The sequence below is a fragment of the Arachis ipaensis genome, chromosome B9 (genome assembly GCF_059453495.1).
Source record: "Arachis ipaensis isolate K30076 ecotype BB chromosome B9, ASM5945349v1, whole genome shotgun sequence".
Classification (NCBI taxonomy): domain Eukaryota; kingdom Viridiplantae; phylum Streptophyta; class Magnoliopsida; order Fabales; family Fabaceae; genus Arachis; species Arachis ipaensis.
Window position 1 is genome coordinate 131,958,234 of NC_142444.1, and position 14,834 is coordinate 131,973,067.

A 14,834-nucleotide genomic window follows, 5' to 3' on the forward strand; every position below is an offset into this window, starting at 1 on the left:
TCACGCGTCCGCGTGGGTCACGCGGTCGCGTCATTCGGAGTTGTCATTGCCACGCGGTCGCGTCAGTCAGGCGGGCGCGTCGCTGCTTCTTCGCGCTTGGCATGCGTCCGCGTCGCCCATGCGATCGCGTGGATGCCACTTTCTCCAAAAAACTCTGTTTTGTACTTTCCTTCCATTTTTGTATGTTTTCTTTTCATCCTTTAAGTCATTCCTGCCTTAGAAGATCTGAAACTACTCAACACACTAATCACGGCATCGAATGGAAATAAAGGTAATTAAAATAATTAATTTTAAAGCATAGGAAACATATTTTTCACATACATCACATGATAAGGAAGGGAAAGTAAAACCATGCAATTAATATGAATAAATGGGTGAAGGATTGAATAAATCACTCAAACTAAGCATAAAATATATCATAAAATATGGGTTTATCATTACTCAAAGCAAGAGTTTACCTCAGTTTACAATTCAAAAACTATGCAAGGGCACAAAACTAGTGAAAACACAATTATCTTAAACCATACCTCTCATTTAAAAACCAATTAACAGAACAAGAACACTGACAATTTTCAAGATTTAGAATAAAAGACGAGCTAAAATTTAAACTTCATAGTATAGTATACATAAATCAAATAAATTCTGAAATATTCAGAGAAAAAATGCAAAATTGTCAACAAAATTGTCAATGACTACAACCACCTTTAGAAGTAGCTTTTGCAGCTCTTTGTACCTCCTGCAAGGCTCGTCAAAGATCCCCAAATGTTAATGCATAAATTAATTTATTCGAAGAAACAATTCCTTGAACTTTATTCGAAGAATCGAAACCACATCTTCCAATAGTTTCAGAGTAAGAAGCCCTTGAAAATCTCCCCAAAAAAAGTGAATCGAAGCCCTTGAAAGAATTGAGGAATGAAAAACGGAGAGATCAGAAGTCTTAGACTAAAATTTGTCTGAATTCCATAGTGCTAAACATAGGGAATTTAATTTCTTGAAAATCAACTACAGTAATCATAATTTATAATAAAAATCAATGCATATATTAACATATTCCAGAATTAAAAAGCGCTAAATTAGGGGTTGGCCACGCATTCGTAACATAAATTAACACATTGAGGATCGAAGGATGACCTACCTACAGGACGACGGCGACAACAACTGCGAGCGGCAATCAGAGACACTTACAACGAGGAGGACAGAGGAGCAGTGATGACTTAGGTGAATTGAGAGAGTTCAAAGATTGCAGTCTCACCAGAGAGATATCGAGAATTGAGATCAAGCCAAAGCAAGATCGAGAGCAGATCGAACAAGAGCCAGATTGAGATTGAAATTCAGTGAAATCAAGCTCGAAGCAAACGCACGAAGGAATAAGTGATTAGATTGAACAGTGAGCGAGATTTGGATCTGAAGAGTCCGAGATTTTGATTTTGTGAGCAGTGAGTTTTGCTTGTTCTGTAAATGTGAATAAGTAATTAGGAAAAGATAACACTTTTTAAAAAATTAAATATATTTACTAATATTTATAAATAAATGTTACTTAATATTTAATTTTATGACCATTACTAGCACTTTAATAAATGTTAAAAGAAAAATGTTACTAAATCTTCAAAATGTAATAGTATAAAGATCAAGTGGTAACTCTCCACAGATTTATACAATAAAAATACGGTGATGAAGTACCTACCTTCTGTGCCACACATTCAGTCGGAATGATGCACCTCATGTCATGTTTATTTTAATTTTAATTTATATCTAGTTTATACTGTTATTAAAGATACTTTTATTTTTTGTCGTACAGAATTATAGAACATGATTTTTGTTATTTCTTTACTATATATATGAACAATGCATATGCTTTAATTTACCGTTATTACTTAGTTTGCTATTTTTTTTAATAGTTATTATCGTTGCTTTGATTGTTTTTATTGTTAAAAAATTATTTTAATATGTTAGTATATATATATAGAAATAAATATATGCAATATCAATTTAAAAAAATATTCAATTAGTAATTATGGTTGAGAGTTTTTTTTAAATTAAAAAAAAATTTAGCTACAGATTTATGTGTTGGTAAATAGCCCATAATATTGGCCACGGAAAAAAACGTGGAAAAAAACCCAGCCTGCCAAATATTTTTTGTGCATGTTTTTTTTCCATAGAAAAAACCGTGGCTAAATAACCCAGCAATGTTTACCCATAGAAAAAATGTGGCAAAAAAAGTCCAGCCTGTCAATATTAGCCATGGTTCAGAGTGTGGCCAATAACGTAAAAACCGTGGCTATTCAGATGTCTCCACGGGTCATAAAACTGTGGCTAACCAGCCGAAAACCGTGGCTAACTGAAAAGGCGTCACCCTTATTAACCATGAAAATATATTCGTTGTTAACGCTTAGTCGCCACGGATTTTCTTGATTTTAGCCACGGTTTTTTTCGTGGTTAATCACCGCATTTCTGGTAGTGTTGGGTGAAGGCATATTTCTCACATGGACCAAAAGTGGACAACCTCACAAATAACATGTGTGAGGTGTTCAATGCAAAGATAGTCAACTATAGAAGCAATCCTATCCTCACAATGTGTGAAGAAATTAGGTGCTATCTGATGAGGAGGATGGTCAAGCATAAAGAGTTACTTGGAGATTATCTTGGAAAGCTCGCACCTGTTTAGCAGAAGAGGATGGATCGTCTAATAATGACAAGAAATACATGGCGTGTAGAGTGGATAGGTGACGACAAACATAAGAGGTTCGAAGTAAGTCGTAAAGCTACAAAGGTGGACGTGGATCTCATCAAGCAGACCTGCTCATGCAACAAATGGCAGCTGACCGGTTAGTTTTAATTTATTGTTAAGCACTTTTTTCATAACTAGTTCATGATGTTTTCATTATTGGCTGAATGAGTACTGGTTCATGATGTTGTTCTATTTTATGCATGCCATGTATCCATGCCATTGCAACCATAAGGAAGAGGCATGATCATCTTGAGGATTATGTGCATTCATAGTTATGCATGGAGTCAATCCATAAGACATATGCTCATTGTATTCAGCATGTGCCAAGTGAGGAGTTTTGGACAAGGACTGAGTATTCAAGGTCGGATCCTCCCATCATAAAGAGACCAATAGGCAGGCCAAAAGTACACAATAGACAGAAGGATCTAGCTAAGCCAATGATGCAGCAAGGTGAAAAGCTGAAGAGATCATTTAAAGTAATGTGTAGTAAATGTGGTGCAATGGGACATAACTACAAGACATGCAAGGGCGCTCCATCTGATCCCAACTAGAAACCTAAGACAAAGAAGGACAAGAAAGGTTCCACATCTTAATCATTAGCAGTCCTCCCACTGTCACAGTCAGCTCCATCTGTTAATGTAAGTAAATTTCTGAAGGAGTAATCTGTCTAATTTCTTAATGGTTAGGAATTTATGTGTCTGATTACTGTATGCTAAGAAATGTATGTGTCTATTTACTTTATGGGCAGGATGCTCCTAACACCCAGAGTGCTCCATCTAATCAGGATTATAACATACCTAGTCAGCAACTCATGCCTATTGTAAGTTATTGAATTTTAATGTGAATTATTGATTTAATAATGACTAGTTTGACTACTTGAAATACATGTCAACGCAGATCTCAAGTAGTGTCACCCCAAGTCCTTCCAACCCTGTGGCAGCAACACCAGTGGCATCCCAAATCAGGCTAGGTCTAGTAACTAGAAGGACACCATTTAGGCCTCCACTCCAAGTTCTATCTACAACCCACCAAAAAGCTCAAGTAGCTCCATCAAAGATCAGGCCCAAGCAAAAGATATTCAGGCCACCACCTCTACTATGCCCCAGTCCATTCCCACCTCCAAGTCAGCTAAATCCACCACAGCCTCAATCTCATGGTGCTCCATATCCACATCAGCCTACAATTGGCCCTTATCCACCTGGCTCACATCCACCTCAAGTCAGGCTAGGACCAAGTGCAGCAGCTACCCAGGAGACATTAGCAGCAGCAACACAGCTATAACTAGACTATTCAAATTCATCCCTAATCCACCTTCCATCAGGCCAAAGTAGTGAAGAACTGTATGACTTTGGGCATCCCACTATGCCTTGTAATAGCTTTTAGTAAACTTGGTATTGCATTTTGATTGATACTTATTTCTGCGTATCCTTGAATTAGGATCTGTATTTTGTGTTTGAGGCTTACTTTTGTCATGTTAAGCTTCATAAAACTATGCACTTTAGGAGACTTGTTCATTTTGAAAAGCTTTCATTTGTGAGGTTTAGGAAACTAGCTATGACAAACTTGTTTATGTTATTGAACATCAACTTTCGAAGCTTATGTATGCAACTATTAAATCTAATTCTTCAACGTTTCCATGTTTTTTCAGATATTTAAAACATAATTTAAACATACTGATATTATAATTTGAGATGCATTTAGATTACAGATCCATAAATAGCCAAAAATGGCATGTTTCAATACACAAGAAAAACCTAGAAAAACCCATTCTCTATCATGATTTATATAATTCATTTCTCAAGCACTAGATACATAAATAGCTACACAAACAGCACATATAATTACACCAATACACCAAGCTAATGGATTTTTCTTCTTCTCCAAAGCAATAATCTTCTCCTCCAAAACAGCCATTCTATGATCCAATTCCTCTTTCTCTTCTACAACTTCAATCTGTATCTCACCCAAATGTCTCTTATCAGAGATGCAACCATTGCTTCCAATTCTAGCAAGATGCTCATCGACCCAAACAAAAAATTTGCAATGAGGTTCCTTTCCCTATCAAAATTCCTAAAATCATTTATTGTCTACAACCATTTCAGATCAAACCAAAACAAATTTTTTAACTTACATTATAGAATGGGCAACCCAAGAAGATTCTATTAGGGTTGCTAACAGTCCTGGACATATACATTATTGCATAAACTCCACAGAAGCACCTCGGGGCGACGGCGTCGTTTACATCTCCAGCATGCACAACACATGGAACTAAGCTTGAAGCAGAATTTTCTTGTCTTACTCCACTTACGCTTCTTCTTGAGGTTGATGATGCTCTCTTCGAAGCCATTGTTGATGTACGTAGAACTCCTTCCTCACCACCAGCCACCACCCTAAACGAACAAACCAAATCAATTTGAGGATTAGGGCAGCACACAAAACGATGTAGCTTTGAGAGCGACGGACTTCTTTGTTGGCCTTGTCACTTCCTCCTCTCCTAGCCTTGTCACCACGCCGCCAGTCCCTGCGCGCCTTGCCTCCATCTGTGTTGAAGCTATTGTTGGCTCTGTTGTGGCTTGCCTCTTCTTTTCTTCTCTGCCTCCGCATCTTGCTTCTCTTTTATTGTCGAACCTGAGTTCGGTTCTGCTTCTGACCTTCTACAAAGGCGAGCTTTTTTTTAGTTATTATATATTAGAGAAAAGGATAAATAGATTCTTGACCATTTGATTCGCGGACATTTAAATTCTCGTTTAAGTCTTTGAGAATTTGAAAATACATTTAAGTCCATGACCTTTTCAAAATTTGGACATATTGATCCCTCATATTCACTTGAAAAAATCAAATGTGACTCCCATTGTACTGACCTGGTTGATACGGATGCACACGTGAGACAGTTTTTAAAATTGGACAAATTAGAATCAAAGATCGATGTGTCCAGATTTTGAAGAAGTCAGGACTTAAATGTATTCTTAAATCGAATTGTCCTTGTCTCTATATATTAATATGTTTGCTTTCTCTTTCGTTTTGATGGTTGTTGTTTTAATATAGGTTTAGAACAGATAAATTGATGTTAATTGTTGCTGTTTTATTTGTATAGAATTGTGTCAATACTTAGTTATCAGATTCGGCTTGAATCGACCGGTTTGATCGAAATTCCAATCTCCCCGTTACCTGACCAGGCCAAACCACCCTCCGAACCGCTTAAGCATCAGACCCGCAAAAAACCGCTTCGCGTCCATTCGTTTTAAAGCAAAACTGGAAAGGGTCATGCATGCTTTTTTTTTTTTTTTTGAAAAAAAAAAAATTGAAAACGAGGACGTTTTCTAGTAAAGGAATGCCAAAATCGTAATATGCTCGGGGAACGTCTCCTTCCTCTTCCTCTCGCAGTCTCGCACCCACAAGGGCACCCCTCAGTGTCTGAGTCTCGTCACTCTCTCGGTAAGCTCAAGCTCTCTCATCTCTCTCCCTGTCGCTCTCGCACTCAAGCTCTCTCGCACTGCCTCCGGTCTCGCACTCAAGCTTGTTGTTGCTCGTCACCGTCTCGCAGTCAGCGCGCGCCTTCCCTGCGCTCGTCATCTCCGGCGGCAGAAGCAGCACGTCCCGGGCTGGTCGTCGTCTTTTTGCTTCGAGCCTCGCCGTCAGCAGCTGGTCCCCGATTTGGTGAGTTCCAACAAATTCCCCTTTTCTTTCTTGCTCAATTCAATTTTGCTCAATTCAATTTTGTTGCTGTAATTCATCAGTGCACCTTGATTTTGTTGCTAAAAGTTGAATTTGTTGCTGAAAATATCACCGAACTAATTTTTTGGTTGCTGAAATTCATCAGAATTGAATTTATTACTGATTATCATCACTGGAGCTTGAATCTGTTGTTGTCTTGCTGAAATAATCACTTAGCTAAATTTTTTGTTTCTGTAAATCTGTAATCTTTTGTTGCTGAAAATGATCATATATTGAATAAAATTGTTCAGTTAAATTTGTTCCCATGCTCTTTTTTTTTCTTGCTAGAATTTAAAAAATGTCGTCATCACAACTCAGTTGCTATTATGAATTATTCTTAGTATTGATTTGTGAAAAATACACAAATGTTGATATAGATGCAAACCAAAATGAAGGAAATGTTGGTTAAGCTTCAAATTTGTTCTATGAAGATATAGATGCCGACTTTGAGATCACCTCTTGAATTTGATTTACCTGATTGTGTTATTTTTTGCTCTTTCACTTGTTCATTTAAATTGAGAAAGTATTTTGTACTCGTGACTAGTTTATATCACTTTTTACATCATTAGTTATTTCTACAAAATTGATACTTAATGTTATTAATATGTTTGTGAAGACATGCATTTTAAGTTTTAACTGTAGATTTTAATTTTTTATTTTTATAATTTTACATTTTTATTTAATTATGACCGAGTCAAGGAGGTAAATTAGTGACCCAACGGTTGAACAAATGACCTGGTGATCCAATCGTATGACTAGGTCAATTATCGGTTCGGTTTTGATAACTATGGTTAGTAGTATGTATTTGTCAATTTGAGTTACTAACTTTGTAATTGTTGTTAATTGGAATTTTGTTAGTTATTGTATATTAATCTGTTTTGATGCTAGTGTTGTGACTAAGGAATCATTGAACTATTGGTGTTGTTGCACTTAGCTAATAGGTTGTGATAGTTTGATTAGATAATAGGTTGTGACTTTGTGGTTATGTGATAGTGTGATTAGATTATATGTGATTGCACTTAGCTAGTTTATATTTTTATTTATGTGGGACCGGACCAATGATTCAACTAGTGACCCATCGATTGAACTAATGTTCCAGTGACCCAGTAGTTTGTTTGGTTCCATCACCATTTACCGGTTCGGTTCTAACAACTATGGTTAGTAGTTCTCAATCTAAAAGAACCTCAACAAAACCTCACTCTTACCATTTGCAGCATCGGGTACGGCGACCCAAGAGTCACGCCACCGTCACCGCTGGAGTCACTCTCACTGGAAGGAGGTATTTGTTACACTTTCTTCATTATTTTATATTGGTTCAGAAGTTTTGGATTTTGAGCATTGAGAATATTACTTGCCAGTTCTACAGCTGAAGCTTAATTATTGTAACTTCTTTTGGCCTTCATTGCTCTCTCATTCCAATTTCTTTGCAGAATCAAAGCGGAGGCTATGAAGGTGTTTAATATAAATGGAGCGACACTTTCTCTTGCACTCTACACCGATGTCACCAATTCCAAGTTAGCCTCTCTCTCTCGTTTTCTCTCATTATTCTAAAAACAATCATAAATTATGGAATATTAGCAACCTGTTATTGGAAATTTACATGTTAGTTGTTAATGAAAGAAAGATTTTATTGCAGTTTTGACTTGTTTGAAATTTGTATTTCTTCAAGTTATTGAGACTTTTCGTCATCCCAACTATCAGGGAGGCGTTGTAGTCTATAAACACCATTTTGTTCCTTTATCATTTCATTAGGTTAAATGGTTATTGGAGGTAATTGATTGGTCCAGTAAACATCAAAGTAGCTATGATAGAACAGATCATAAGGGGCTTTATTTTTATTTTTTGGGTATTGATTTTGCAGTGATATTTTTTCTTTGATAATTACAAAAATGATATCTTGTTTTCCTTTTGTATAAGGAAGAGTGATGTAACTTAGCAAACAAGAAACAGAATTTGTTAGCTCTTGGGTAGGTAGTTATTTTCGGTTTGATTTCTTATACTACATCATTATATATATAAGGCTGATACTGTTATCTATGAGTACTTTCTTTCAGTTTCTTTAGAATTCATTTCACATTTTGAAAACAAGGAAAGTAATTAGTACAATGTAGCAATTTCGTAATTAATAATGAAAACTTATCAACTTCAAATGAAAACAAACCAAACCAAACATATCATAAGGTAGTCACCAAACAAAAATATATATATATATATATATATATATATATCATAAGGTTGTGTTTGGATTTTCCTTTGAGACTAAAATACGCAACGGCGAGTTGGAGACAAAAATTGTGTGTCCGTCTCCGCAACCAAATGAGTTTTTTTTTTTTATCTATTGGCTCTTTGTTTGTGTCAGAGATAGTATTTAGACGCAGCCTAAGGGATCACTTTAACTGGAAGTTATAATTCATGGTAGTTAGAGTTCAGTTTTCCACTTTTTCTTTTGATAATAAGAGTGTTTAGTGAGGCTAGTGTTCCAGCGGTTAGAAATGGTGACTTATAAACTAGTTGCTCCTTTCTAATTGTTTTAGAATGGTACCTGCAAATTCTTTACTCTTTCTATCATACAATGAGTCTGTAGAAGACTAAAAGTAAATATATGGAACACATTGTAAAATGTTTGCTATTTGTAATTGATTCTAAAGATTGGGATCCTGCTTCCCTGCCCTTTCGATAAATTATGTGATGGTATTCTTGTTTTCTCATAGGGAGCTCTTGGAAAGTATGCAAGCTGGGACATTGGAGCCAGAAGTTGCATTCCTCAATGCTTTACTTGTATTGTTTCTTATATTTGTGCTTTATGTCATACCCAGCACCATTTATATCCATGACTCTAGTGCTTAAACCATTTTCAAATTTTAATGATGACTGTTTTTCATCATTCTAATGTTTCAATTGTTATCAACTGAACCAGATTCTAGATGTTTTTCCTCTTCTAGCTGCTGCGCACAAGACACTTGTAGCTAAGTCACGGGATTCTTTGACCACACGCACTCTTCACTCAGAGCTTATTTACAATTACTCAGGGTCCAAGCATGTAAGTATGCATTTGTATTTGACTGATTCTGGTTCATTTTCCAATTAAGTAGGCTAACTTCTCCTTGTATCGTGGATAGATTAGTGAATCTTTGAAAAGATGTGGTATCTCAGATAACACGACATACATCCTTGCTGCTAGATTTGATGCTACTCCTAATGAGGTCGGACAATTCTAAGACACCTTTTTTTTTTTTGAGTATGTAACTTTAGTTCATCTCTGTCGTCAATAGATAAAAGCTATTGAGAAGCTCATTAATGGAAAAGAGATTGAACTGGAGGAGCTGGAAGGGAGAGCAAACCAATCCCAGATACAAAAGGTTTGAAAGGGCACTGATTCTAATTTCTAATGACTTCGTATTGTTTTGTTCAGACTATATGATATTCTAATTCTTTCTTTTTCAGCACTACAAGATATATGCTCCCGAACTCGGAGTTTCATCACTTGCAGATGCAATAACTTGCCGAATTGCTTCTCGCGATGCCTTGTGAGAACGATGACTGTGATCTGCATGTATGTTACAAGTTTCGGTCTCTCTCATTGATCTATTTACAGAATCAAAAATGCTATTCGTACATCAAAATTAGCCACTAAAATCAGTCACCAATGTATTTGTGTATAAATACATGTGTGATTTAATTTATTTTCATCATATATTTGTATTCTGGTATGTATTTTATACTGATGACTAACTTTGGTGGCTGATTTTGGTGTACACGTGACATAGTCCTTATAGAATATGTAAAAGAAAGCTTTTAGCTTCCATAAGAAGTACGTTACCTTTCCATGTTTCCTACATTTGATATTTATTTTAGTCAATCTTACTTGAGTTTCTGTAACATTTCTTATGGAAATTGGGAAATCTAAAGTAAGCTTGTTGTTATGAATTTGTATAGTAACGTTTTATTTTTATTTTGGTTTCTAAATTTATTATAGTACAATAAGGTTGGGTTTATTTCAAAATTTTCAAAAGGTAATTCTAATTTTTTTACCGTATAATTGAAGAGTTTTAGTTTTTGCAATATATATATGTCAAAATGTAATTTTCAAAGTAAGAAAAAAAATTATGTTTGCCAAGTAAAATATGGAACAAACCCACCCCAATAAAAAGCAAAGTCAATTCATTTTGCTTAGTAACATATATATACTCAACAACTATTAAAGACTTAATTGTCTTTTATTCTAGAAAAATTAAAAGACTACTATAACAATGCTTAATAAAAATATAAAATTAAATTAATATATTTTTTTGTTTAATTTCAATATATTGATAGTGTAAAATAATTTTATATAGTCATCTAATTAGATATATATGTTTAGATAATTTTTAAGTAATTAACCTAAAAATTAATTATTTTACTAATATAATAATATAAGATAAAATATTTGTGTAAATTATTTTTATATTATTTGTATGAAAATTAAATTCTATATTTATAAATGTAAAAAAGTATGTTTAAGGGATAAACAAAATGGCACCTAAAAGTTTACATGACTAATAAAAATAACCTATAACCTATAAGATTTGCACGGCAAATAAGTTTTTGAATTATTTAAAAATGTGACAAAAATAACTAATAAATATTATATTTTTTTATAAGTGACAAATTTTGTATTTAACAAATAATTAATCTATTTGATCTAAATTTTTATGAGGATGAAAATTTTTTTTTAATAATGCTTGTAAAAAATTGTATCAAAATCAAATTTTTTTTAAAATATTTTTAATATCTATTTTTTTGTCGTATTTTTAAATCTTTTAGACTTATTTGTCATTCGTAATTTTTATAATATTTTTGTCGGCAATATAGACTTTCGAGTATAATCTTAGTAGTTTACTTTATGTCTAACAGTTAAGATATTATATTAGAGGTCAGCTCAAATTCGAAAAGTGATTGCACAAAAATTATTTATCATTTATTATAAAAAAATAATTTCATTAAGAAAAAGAAAAAGAAAAAGCTGTCAACTTTTTTTTGTTTTCTTTTTTTTTTTCAATAATTGCATGGCATTATGGCAACGAGAGAGTGAGTGAGCGATTTAAAGATTAGTGAGCGATTTAAGGATTCAAAGTTTAAAGTTCGAACGACAAATCAGTGACTTCTCTTTCTGCAATTCTGTGTCTTCTTCCATTCCATGGACGACTTCCTCACTCTTATTTGCACTAATTCTCCATTTGGACGCTTCTCTTTTTTCTTCTCTCTTCATTCATCTTCCCTCTTTTTTTAATTTCTTTTTTTTCCTTTTATCAAGGAACAAACGGTATTCCAATTCCCATGTTTAACAATTAGCGACAGTGTGTGCCACATGCGTTTATTTTTCATTCTGAAGTCAACCCCCAAGTGACTGTGACTAATTATTAAATCAACACTTCAAATATGCACTTTTTTTCCATAAATGAATATTTGAATCAGAGTCATCACTTTCTGCGTCGTGCTATATCCTTATCTGATGCGAGATTATAGAATTGAGGAGTTATGGGCTTCTGAATCTGTTTCTGCTTTGTAATTGTGCTTAGAATTAAGTTTATTGCACGGACAGATTCAGGAATTTGACAAAAGAGGAGCAGAAAATTAAAATATTGTATAATTAAATATAATATTATATATTTAGTAATACGGGCTTGTTATACATACAAACAAAAATGGCCTACAAGTGTTACAAGTTGGCCCAGCCCATCAAAAATACACGCGCACTCACTCACTTTGACGGAGCGTCATTTACACGCGCGCAACTCAATGGTTGCGCTTCGCAAAAAGTGCTCGTTATGGCGCACTCTTCCACTTCTTCTTCGAAGAAAACACAAACCGTCCATTTTCGAGCAACATTGCAAACTGCAGAGATAGAACTCGTCGCGAAGATTAGAACTCTTCATCAACACAAGATAGAACTCTCGATCAACAATCTCCAGAAAAAAAATGAAGATATATTACTTAAGGTACGTTACTATTTTACCCATCTTGTATATTTTTCACATTTCGAAATCGAAGAACTAGCTTTTACTGTTCTTCTACGTTCTTCTAGGTTTTACTGTTCTTCTTGTTCTAGGTCTCATTTTACTGTTTTTAATGTTCTACTTGTTCTAGGTTTTACTGTTCTTCTTAGTTGTTCTAGGTGCTACTGTTCTTCTTGTTCTAGTTCTTCTCGTAACTGATTTTTGGGAGTATATTGCATAATTTGGTGGGTGTATATGGAGTAATTTGTTGGGTGTATATGGCATACTTTGTTGGGTGTATATTTCTGAACTGATATACTGTAATATAGTCAACATTTGCAACTGTTCTAATATTTGCTTGTCCATGGGTGTATATTGCTTGACCTTGTAATGTTGCTTGACCTTGTATATTTATGCATGTTTGAGTAATATCTGACTGATATCTATGGGTGTATTTTTCATTTCAGAAAAAATGGCAGGCAGAAACCAAGCTGAAAAAAATGTAAGAACAAATATATGTCTTAGATGAAATCAGTTTTTCATAATAGAAATATCTCTGACTCTAATTTTGCTTTGTTTACAGCAAACCAAAGACCTTAAATGTGCAACCCATTTGTTGAGTGACAAATTCAGAAATATGAGCGAGGAGAAGAAAGAAATTATTAGGGATTTGGGATTTGGTGGCCTGATGCACATCCCGCCGCTAAGGGTGCATCACCAAATATTAAGGGAGTTGTCTAACTCCTTTAAAGTAGGGAAAAACAGACTCGAAACCGGATACGGTTCTTTTAAAGTAAGACCAAAAACAATAGGGGCTGCGCTTGGCATCAACGCGTCAGGTAACTCGCTACAAACATGGGTGTATATGAGCCATATTCAGGTGTATTTCAATTGATGCTTGGGTGTATTTGAACTGATTTTCATACTATGTTGTTTTCCTTTTTGTAGGAGATCTATTTCCTCAAAAAGTCAATTATAAGGATCTTTCTGAAGACGACAAATAAATTTTTAGAAGATTCCAGGGTAAGACCCTCAAAAATCTGACGGATGAGATGATGGCTATTGGCGTTGATAATGAACAGGATCGCCTCATGTTCAAGAGGATTTTCATCCTCTATATACAGATGGCGTTCCTGTTACCAACAACAATAAACAAAATCTCACATGTGCATCTGGCACCAATTTTCAAAATGGACACAATAACAGAGCGGAATTGGGGAGCACATGTTTTGAATTTTATCATCAAGGGCATAACAGATTACAATCTAAAAAAGAACAAGTCAATTGACGGCTGCCTGTTTGTCCTGATGATAGTTTACTTTCATCTATCCAAAAATAAAGACAAGAAGAGGGCAGAAAGACCTCCAGAACCCTGGATTGCCAACTGGACTAGAGAGCAATTGATCGAAAGAATGAGGGCAGAAATGGAGGAATATATGGTAAGTGAACAAAATATCTTGGGTGTATTCTTGGGTATATTTTATTTACCTGAATGCTGCTAATTAAAATTTCTAATGTTTCAGGGGATTGTAAAGATGGCGGAAACAAAGGAAAAAATGAAAAAAATAAAGAAAAAAGAAAAAAAAACAAGAAACCAAAAAAACAAAAAAAAGGAAGGCAAGTTCAACATCATCATCTGAGACTGAAACAACTGATAGTGACCATTCTACCTCTGAGTCTGAGACTGAAGAAGACTCAGAGGATTCACCAAGAAAACAACCCAGCCAAAAAGCCAAAAAGTAAGTAACATACTTGGATTTATTTTGTTTATCCAGTTGGATGTATTTTGTTTATCAAGTTGGGTGTATTTTGTTTATCCGGTTGGGTGTATTTTGTTTATCAAGTTGGGTGTGTTTTGTGCATTAATTTGGGTGTATTTTGTGCATTCATTTGGGTGTATTTTATCCCTTTAGTATGTTTTTAAATAATGATTGTATGCCTTTCAGAATGGAGTCCAAAAAAAGAAAGAAGATTCAGGAGGATTCTGATTCAGAATCTAAATCAATTGATGAGTAATGTTCTGAAATTATTACTCCTTTCCTTTGGGTTTATTATCAAGATTTCATGTATTAACAGAGTATCTTTTATTAACTTATAGAAGCAAAGAATCATCACCAATGGAGAAGCAAAAAACAAAGAAAAAGACTCAGAGAACACCAAAAAAGTATGCACTTCTTTGGATAGTATTTTGTGATCAAATTAATTTTGTATTTCTGATTCATACTTATTTTTTCTCTCCAGAACACAATCCAAAAAGAAAAAGGTCATTGTTGAGGATTCATCTCCTGAGCAAGCTCAATCCTATCATGGGTACAGTACTTTGTAAGCTATATTATCGTCTATCATCAAAATTATATTTGTTAACATGTTCTTTTATGCATGTACTGTCAGATCTGAAATTGGAACTGAAGAATTAG

At 34.5% G+C, this 14,834-nt stretch overlaps 2 protein-coding genes across 5 annotated transcripts in view; both read left to right on the top strand.

The window, feature by feature from the left end:
- Positions 1–1,939, top strand: part of LOC110266925 (uncharacterized) — a 44,504-nt gene extending 42,565 nt beyond the window's left edge. Inside the window, exon 8 of the mRNA XM_021112006.2 lies at positions 1,620–1,939. Coding sequence (XP_020967665.2) covers positions 1,620–1,661 — 42 coding nt within the window. The 3' untranslated portion in view covers positions 1,662–1,939. The remainder of the gene's footprint in view (positions 1–1,619) is intronic.
- A 4,072-nt stretch (positions 1,940–6,011) lies between these two features.
- LOC107619110 (uncharacterized) lies at positions 6,012–10,369 on the top strand. 4 transcript variants are annotated; one of them, XM_021112578.2, is made up of 9 exons: positions 6,012–6,163; positions 6,273–6,385; positions 7,657–7,721; positions 7,873–7,956; positions 9,154–9,220; positions 9,360–9,482; positions 9,562–9,645; positions 9,715–9,801; positions 9,887–10,369. In XM_021112578.2, the coding sequence occupies exons 1-9, from the start codon at positions 6,076–6,078 to the stop codon at positions 9,971–9,973; spliced, it is 798 nt and encodes a 265-aa protein (XP_020968237.1). In that variant the 5' UTR covers positions 6,012–6,075; the 3' UTR covers positions 9,974–10,369. The 4 variants fall into 4 exon arrangements, with proteins under 4 accessions (XP_020968237.1, XP_020968239.1, XP_088353845.1 ...); XM_021112582.2 differs by lacking the exon at positions 6,012–6,163 and adding an exon at positions 7,542–7,579 and having other exon boundaries at positions 6,255–6,385; positions 9,887–10,110; XM_021112580.2 differs by lacking the exon at positions 9,562–9,645 and having other exon boundaries at positions 9,887–10,110.
- Positions 10,370–14,834: the final 4,465 nt, after the last annotated feature.

Bases quoted from the DNA above. Each gene is read 5' to 3' on its own strand.
- LOC107619110 (XM_021112578.2), top strand. From the start codon at position 6,076: ATGCTCGGGGAACGTCTCCTTCCTCTTCCTCTCGCAGTCTCGCACCCA. The intron at 7,722-7,872 runs GTATTTGTTACA...ATTTCTTTGCAG, and splicing joins GTCACTCTCACTGGAAGGAG to AATCAAAGCGGAGGCTATGA. The intron at 9,221-9,359 runs GTATTGTTTCTT...CAACTGAACCAG, and splicing joins CATTCCTCAATGCTTTACTT to ATTCTAGATGTTTTTCCTCT.